The following is a 9,060-nucleotide window of genomic DNA, read 5'->3' on the forward strand; positions in this document are numbered from 1 at the left end:
AAATAATTAAATAATTAATATATGTTTATAATATTAAATAATTAAAAAAAGTATATTTATAATATTATAAAAATATTTATTTAGTTTTTAAAATCATATTAATTATTTATTTGAAATAATATTATTTTTCAATTTTCTGTTTAATTTTAAATAATTTAAATTTTATGATAAATTACACATTTAGTATCTGACTATCACTTTGATTTCATATAATATTATTCAAAATTAAATAAATAGTTTAAAAACAATGTTATTAATAAAAAAATATGATTTTAAAAATAAATAATTTTTTTTATAATATTATAAATGCTTTTTATAAACATTTCATATAAATTTTATAAATATATAAAATTTATTAATTTATTTTTAAATAAAATAAAAATTATTCCTTAATTTAATAATGATATAAGTAAGTATTAAGTTCGATATAATAAAAGAAATGTCGTATTATAGTAGAGTGACTAAACTTGCAGTCATTAATTTAAAGTGTCTCGTATTTGAATATTATAATCATAAAAAATATTTATTTTGTGGTGATATCGTATATAAGTTAAATACAAAATATGATGAAATTTACTCAAATGATCAACTTAGCCTAATGGTTGAGTGTAGGGACGGACACAAGATTTAATATTAAGGGATACAAACTTAAATATATAAAATTTCAGAGGATGAACTTGAAGTTATAAAATTATGTGGTGGGGGGGCAAAAACATATTTTCAATAAAAAATACATTAAAAAAATATAAACCTCCTAGGACCATCCCTGGTTGAGTGATTTGTATCTAATGTAAGAGACCCAAATTCAATTCATATTAGCGTAAAGTTTTTTATCTTTTTATTCTCACAGGTGGTGACTAAGAGGATAATAATTTTTATCTTTTTATGTCATCACCTAATTAGTTGAATAAAATTAGTTAAAAATACTAACGAATAAATAAAATAGTGATGTGATAATTAAATAATAATAATAAACTGATATATCGTGCTACATAAGCATTGCCCTTAACGTTTTTAAAAAAAATTAAAGTTTAGATACTAAAATAAAACAAAAGTGATAATTTACATACAAAACGTGCAATTAATCTTTTTTATATTTACTTAATAATGTCAATTTAATTAATGGTGTATTTTGATGTGTTGCTTTAGTAATGTGCTGGGATGTGCAACATATACCATATATTTATCCCTTAAAAAAATAATGTTAAAAATATTAGAGATCTATTTTAAATAATTTTTGAATGTTTAAAATTAATTTAAATATAATTTGAACATTTATAATCAAAACAAAACAAAGTAGGTTGTCGAAACTCGGAATGGATTGGGCCTTGGAGAAGAAAAATTACTTGCATTTCAATATTGATAGAGAAAAGTAACATTTTACCCCTCGCTTTTTTTTAGCAGTGGAATTAACATCGTTAATATCGATCTAACCTCGAAAATGTCCAACACCCAAAAAGCGTTCAAAATCGAAGAACAATTCACATCCTTCTTCATCTGCTTCAAAATCTTCACTAACAGCTATAATCGAGCCACCCCAGAGCTTACTCCCTTCCAAAAGAGAGTTCTTGCGGCTCATAGCCGTACTCCAATCGCATCCGCTGTAGCTCTCTCCTGCAACTTCTTCGCTACCTTCTTCAGCTCCACCTCTAAACCCTTTTGCGATAATTTAGACCCCACCGATTCATTCTTTGGTATTTTATTCTCTCGCTCTCTCTCTCTTTCTCGTGCCGTTTCTTCATTTTTGTTTATCTTTGTTCTCTTGGTATCTTTTCCTATTAATTTTCATCCATTCCGTTATTAATTTGGTTTTCTTTGTAGCTTTAGCTATGGGCACGTCTATTCATTTTTCTTCTTAAGAACCAATTTTCCTCTTCATATATATAGAGAGCCAGTATCGAGTTATACAATGTAAAGTTAAAAAAAGTATTACACTTATTAACTATTGGATGGGATAAAATAAATACTAAATGAGAAGATAATCACAGAAAAAACGAGTTAATACGAATAGGAGATTTTCACTCCTCCGTTGTTTCCAAATCAGTGTAAAACTAAAAGGTTTGAGGTTGTGTAAGCGGAATCTAATCCATATATATATATTAATTCTAGTTTCAAGTTGCCTGCTTGAATGTGATGGATTTCAATAATCTTCTGACAAATGTTTATCACTACAGATGCATGTGAGCCTTGTCCAAGTAATGGGGAATGTTATGAAGGCAAGTTGGAATATATTTATGGCTATTGAAGACATGGAAAGCTGTGTATAGAAGATCGAGATATCAATGAAACTCCTAAGAAACTTGTATGTTATTAATATTTTGCCCAATTTGGTACATAGATATTTTAAGTACCACTATGGCATCTTTTTCCTTGGAATATTATATACAGTTTTTCTTTCTTCTGATTATCATTTATGCATTGCAGTCCAAATGGGTAGAAGCTGGCCTTTGTGAACCTTATGCTAAAGTCATGTGCTATTAGACTAGGACAGTTTGGGTATCTCATGATATTCAATTTCATATGATAATGCATGCATATCACAGTAAATTATGTATCCTAGAATTTATAAACCATACATAACTATGTCAATTGTTCGAAACATGTACTGTTTTATAATGCATGCATATCACAGTAAATTATGTATCCTAGAATTTATAAACCATACATAACTATGTCAATTGTTCGAAACATGTACTGTTTTTAGGTTCAGAAAAATGATCTCTGGAATGATTTAGATGAACACAAGTTGATGCAAAATGTTGGCTCAGACCATACCACATATGTGTATACAAAAAGAAAGGCAATGGAGACAATATCTAAATCATTAGAGACGAGAGCAAATCTCCATGGGTATGCTTGTCATAATCTATTTTATGTTTCAGCATTTTGAAAAATTTAATTTATATTTCTCTTATTTTTTAATAGGTTACAGGAATTCAAGTGTCTAGATGCTCTGGCATAGTATTACAAACCTATGACCTGCCGTATCCGTGAATTGGTATTCAATCGTGCTCATATAATTTTGCCTGTTTGTGCAGCGGTAATCCTGTCTGAAAGTCATCCTTTGAATTCTTTAGTTATAGTATCAACATTTTGAAAGTTAACAATGTTTAGCTTTATAGCTTATAGGATGTGCAGTATTATTTTGGAAAGCCCGTAAGAGAAGGTATCTTTTAGCTAGAGCAGAGGAGCTATACAATCAGGTACACAAATTTCATAACTATCTTGATAATGTGGAAATGTTTGTTTGTGAAAAATTTCATGCCTTTGATAATATCCCGAATCTTATGTGATTGTTTAAAATTGTAACCACTCTGAATGTATTCTAAAAATTTTAGAGAAAAAAAAGGATCTCTGATGCTTCTTATATATATTTAAATAATAAATAATATGGTAACTAATTGCTTTTACTTGTTAGGTCTGTGGCATGCTTGAGGAGAATGCCTTGAGGTCAAAGAGCATGGATGGGGAAGGTGAATCATGGGTTGTTGCTTCATGGTTGCGAGATCATCTCCTTTTGCCTAGGGAAAGAAATGGTCCTCAGTTATGGAAAAAGGTATGTTTTACATGCCTATGCTCATTGATCGAGTATGATGTTGCCTTTTCTTTCATAGTTGGTTAGAAGTTAGGCGTAAATCATGGATTTATGATAATATTTTATGTTCATAGATTGAAGTTTTAATTGGGAAGATATTTTAGTCAAGCAATTTGCAAGGTTTTAACAAATAACCCATATCCTCTAAGTTGATATCAACCTTTAACGTCATTTCAGGTTGAGGAATTGCTATAGTATGATTCACGAGTCGATCGCTACTCTAAGCTTTTTAAGGGTGAGTCAAAAGTGGTGTGGGAATGGCAAGGTTCAAAACCTTTATTTGTGTGTTTTACTTTAATTAAGGAACTTGAATTTTTCCAAAACTCAATTGTATTGTCATTTTTAATAATTAACTATTATTCAAACTAGCTTCTTGAGAACCATTATCATATCTTCTGATCTTCACTAGATGCTAACGTGGTGTTAGAGAGATATTTGTATTAGCATCATAGTGTAACTTTTCCAATCTTGATGAGTCCCACTTAATTGCTTTGCAGTTGAAGGTTGTTTGAGCACTGCAGGGAAGAGAAAGAGGAAGGATGGAGGAGAAATGAAATCAGATGAAGACATTAATACAAACGTAAATTAATCATGCCAAACAGTGAAGGCTGGCTTTTGTACATATTATCTATACATCATTGATGTATGCTTCAGTGTGTCTGTATAGTTTGATTCTATACTTGTCTAATATACACACAACCAAAATCTTGATGCAGAAACTAAAGCCCTGATCTTTTGACATGGGATTTTCTTGGAAATAGCTATACATAACAACCTTTTCTCAATGTTTTATTTCCCAACCAATACAAGCTTAGAGTCTGGCAAAGCATATGACTTTTATGAGGTTCATAATAACTTAAGTAAAGGGTTTTACCAGAAAAATCAAAGATCTAAAGAGCTAGTTTTCCTCTAATTGACTGTGGATCTACAACCATTGGATATTGTTTTGGAGGTTAATACTTAATAGACAACCCCTTGTGAAGACCATACATAATACATCATGTAGGATAGAACAACTATTTGTTCATCTGTTGCATCAACAAATAGGCATGTAAATTAAGGGTTTGGGGTGTTCTTTATCTCTTAATCCTCTTATAATCTTCATTCTTGTTTGTAAACTCCTAAAATCATAGAAAATCTGATGTTTTGTTTATAAACATATTGAGTGTATAGTTAGAGCTTGAATTGTTCGATTTTGATAGAGAAGTGACTGCGGATGACGTACCTTGCCCATTCGTTGAAGAATCAAGCCTAGAAAACTCTAGGCTCGATAAAAAACAAGAGGGAAAGAATGGGAAGTTATGGTGACGGTAAAGAATGTAGGTATTTGGATTAGGGTTGTTGGAATTTGAGACAAAGAAACAAAGATTAAGACAATGAAAAAAAAGATATATAAAGATAAAATATATATAAGTATAACAGAAATATTAAACTTAGCCAATGGAGGTGTGTGGCAATAATGGAGGAATAGGATGAATTTGTGGAATATGAAGATAGATGAATAAATGTCCTATCGAACCCTCCTATTCGTAATGAAAAGACAAATTCGATAATACAACTCTAACCAGCCCTCCTAATTGCAATGAAAAGGAAAACCGGAGTGTGAAGATCTCTCTCTCAAGAACTTGAAAAGAACTCAAAGGAAAAGAAGCGTCGAAGGCACAAGACAATCAACACTTGCAAAAACGTACTCACGTTGTATTGTTTACAATGGTGTGAGAAGCCTGCTTTATATAGGTGAGGAAGAATCCTTGTTGTAACCTAACTATGTAATAAATAAATATGTCCTAATAATAATAGACTAAAGATAATTGTTTTAATTTCATCTTAGTTCCTAATAAAATAATAAATCTAATCTTAAAAGATAATGTATCATCCTATATTAAATTATATTACAAATGGTCAATGAAAATTCATAATGTTTATAAAATCTCGTATTAATCCCGTATAGGATTTTCTACATGCGTTATCTTAACTAAAATGGACATATCCTGAGTTCCTGATATCGGATTGAGGTGATTCAAGAACTTTTAGAAAGCTAAGAGATATACGATTGTAGCTATAGAAGACATGTTGACCAAATAACACCAGGATCCCATTAAAAAAGTAGTCATAAGTCTATTGCACTATTTTTCTTCTTTTCCAATGCTTTGTCATGTGGATCACGTAGAAGCGTTAGTCCATCTTCCTTTCATGTGAGCCTTGTGATTCATGTATTATCATTCCTCTCTTCAAAAGGATTCGACCTCGAATATGAAACATCAAAGGGAGAAATACTAGAGACTTCTAAAAATTCACTCACATTATACTTACCGAGTAGATATGCTTTGAATCTTTGAGACTTGGTTCTTCTAATAGGTTCAAGTAGAAACAATAGTCCAAAGAAGAATGCGTTGTAATCATTATAGACTCTGGTGCATATATCATTCCCCCTCTCCTCAAAAGGATTCGTCCACGAATATGAAAATCCAAGAAAGAAAATTAGACGTGTAGAAAGAAAAAATTGTAAAATACTTACCTAGATCAATGTGATGTGTCTTTATGCGGTTTAGTAGATGTTTCTTCCTTGTTGGATTCAAATTCTTAAAGTCTTGATATCATCTTTTGAATACAAGTCTTGGAATCCGATGTTTTGGTTGAAATTGAATATTGCGTAGGCTACTTTTGGTTTTTTTTTGTGATTGCTTCATATGTCCTTTCCATGGTTTTACACTTGTGTGGTGAGAAAGAGTGTTTAAAAACCATGTCAAGTAGTTCGTGAAAGTAGTTCGTGAAAGTAATCCATGAAGTCTCCCAAGTATGGTTCATGAGTTGATAATTATTGTGAGGAGCTTTGTGGACTGCATAACCTGTTCAGTTGAAAAGAAAACCCATCTACAAAATAGAACTCATTAAAAACACTTTTAAACGAATGAGTATATGTATAAGAAATATACGAGTCATCATGATATGCATATGTAATATGTTCAATTCTCAGAATAGTAGTATGCGTTTGATAGGTAAGAGTGTACCTTCGAAATAGTGCATCTTTTACTATGTTTTTTCTTACCTCGGCCTTTTATCCTCTTAAAGAATTTGTGTTTAGTGTGTATGACAAACTTTGTAGAAAGAAGATAGTGTTGCCATACTTTGAGTGCATGAACTAATGCCAAAAGTTCTTTTTTCATAGCTTTGAACTTCTCACTAAAGTAAGTGATATGTTATTTTTCCTGCATAAGAACTACGTCTATGTCTATACCTGAAGCATCACATTCTAGCTCGAAAGTGTTAGAACAACCGAGAATATAACAAATAGGTGCTGAACATAACATACCATTAAGAAGTTTGAATGCTTTTTGTTTTTGTGGTCCCCATTTGAATTCAATCAAAATTTCGGTGATTTTCATCAAAGGTGCGACAATGGTAGAGAAATATTTGACAAAGCGACGATAGAAGCTTGCTAAGCCATGGAAAGATCTTACCTCGGGTATGGAATATGGCGTGGGCCATTCTTGAATTGCCTTTACCTTTTCAACATCAACATAGATTCTTTGTGCACTAATTGTAAAGCCTGAAAGGATAAGCTTACAAAACAAGTACTTATCCATGTTAGAATAAAAATGTTCTCGTCGGAGAACATCAAGAACTGAGCGGATGTTGAAGACATGAAAATCAAGAGAAGGTGAGTAGATAAGAATATCATCAAAGTAAACAACATACTTACCTTTAGTGTGGTTTAGCTCTTGTTTCGACACTAAGATGGCACAATGACTAAGACTATCCTAGATGTAGCCTTTTTGCAGCAAATCAAACTCTTTGGTTTCTCCGAGATTGTTTGTTCGATGAGGCATGATGAAACCTTGAATTAGATCAGTTTGATATTGTTTCACTCTTTTTGGTGGTAATCTGTAAGGTGGATCACCTAATTCTTTTTAAAAATCCTGTAAAAGAGAAATAAACACACTACAAGAAAATAAACATTTAATGACACACGAACGATGACACACGCTAATTTATGAATTGCAAAAAATGTGTCATAAAAAATATAATGTTTTTTTAAAATCTGAACGATTTATGACTTACAATAATGTGTCATATTGAATAGTCATAATCCAAAAAATTTGCAAAAACATGGAGTACATTTTTTAATTGTGTGTCATATGTAAAAGTCATTTTTTAATTTCCCCCATTATTTTCATCCTTTCCCGCTTCTTCTTCCTCCACCAATTTCAATTACTTCAATTACGCATCTGCTTTCTCAATTTGCACTCCAAACGCCGTTGTAGACCAAACACTTTCTCCTTCTCATCAACGTTTCTACTCCTCATCGGCGGCGCCCTCTCATTCTCCCTCATCGGACTCCGTTTTAAAGCTATGGTTTCTCGCTAACAAATCTGATGCCTTTAGGCCTTTAAATTTCAAAGCTAGTGATGCGATCCAACTGGCTCGTCACTACGGTCGGTGTTACTAGGAGCTCTCCAAGGCTCGTCTCAGGTTAAACCTCAATTAAGATTTTTAGGCAAAATTTAAAGGTTTGATTAAAAAAGTTAACTTTTTTTGGGTGGTTCGATTTACTAGTATGTTGGTGGTGGCGACTTCGGGGACTAGATATGTGCTAGAGAGTGGAGACGCCGTTGATTTGGCGGGTCTTTGTTGTACTTGTGCTGGAACCATGATGGTTGCTGCTTCGGCTAATTCGTTGAATCAGGTTGTCTTTTAAATATTCGATTGTTTTCATTGAATGCTTTGTCATGCACAATTTTAGAATGCTAACTAATAGGTTATTTGTCATGCACAATCTTTTAAATCTTTTCTTGAGGAGTTAAAGGTTCTTAGATATTTGATAAAATTATTCTTTCTTAGATATTCAGAAGTATGTTTTGTAAAGAAATGTGAAAAAATTGGAGAAAAGTATTATTATTCTTGAGGTTTTCCTTTCATGTAATTATTTAATAACAAAAGATGCACCTTTTAGGTTCAAAAGATTGCACTTTTGTAAAGGCCCTTATGTTTTGACATTCTTTTTTTCTTTCCTTTTTATTAACGTTGGTAGAAACTAGGACCGGGACAGATGTACAAACATAGCTTTTAGGTGCAAAAGCTCATTGGTTATGATTTAAATCCATCGACATAGCTTTATTGATAGAAGTGATAGATAAGTACCATGTCAAAAGGGGATAGGGAAAGAAACAATTATAAATTATTTGATATTCTAGGAATCAAATTCATGACTTGCAAATTGTAATTTCTTCTTACATTCTTTCTTGAACACTATGTTTTTCTTACATTTGAGTTGGTCAATGTTGCAAGGATGTGACAACATGGTGGTTGTATTTTAAGTTACTTTCATGAATTAACTAGATAGGCTGACATTTCAGTTAACCAATGGTATTCATGCCTTTAGGTTTTTGAGATAAATAATGATGCAAAAATGAAGCGAACAAAGCTAAGACCTCTACCTTTAGGACGCATTAGGCAAATTAAAA

At 31.7% G+C, this 9,060-nt stretch overlaps 1 protein-coding gene across 1 annotated transcript; it reads left to right on the plus strand.

The window, feature by feature from the left end:
* Positions 1-2,457: 2,457 nt before the first annotated feature.
* LOC120137756 lies at positions 2,458-3,634 on the plus strand. The gene is made up of 5 exons (XM_039153440.1): positions 2,458-2,496; positions 2,705-2,850; positions 2,926-3,040; positions 3,123-3,203; positions 3,419-3,634. The coding sequence occupies exons 3-5, from the start codon at positions 2,975-2,977 to the stop codon at positions 3,620-3,622; spliced, it is 351 nt and encodes a 116-aa protein (XP_039009371.1). The 5' UTR covers positions 2,458-2,496; positions 2,705-2,850; positions 2,926-2,974; the 3' UTR covers positions 3,623-3,634.
* Positions 3,635-9,060: the final 5,426 nt, after the last annotated feature.

This window comes from Hibiscus syriacus, unplaced genomic scaffold, assembly GCF_006381635.1.
Source record: "Hibiscus syriacus cultivar Baekdansim isolate YM2019G1 unplaced genomic scaffold, ASM638163v2 tig00002169_pilon, whole genome shotgun sequence".
NCBI classification, from domain to species: domain Eukaryota; kingdom Viridiplantae; phylum Streptophyta; class Magnoliopsida; order Malvales; family Malvaceae; genus Hibiscus; species Hibiscus syriacus.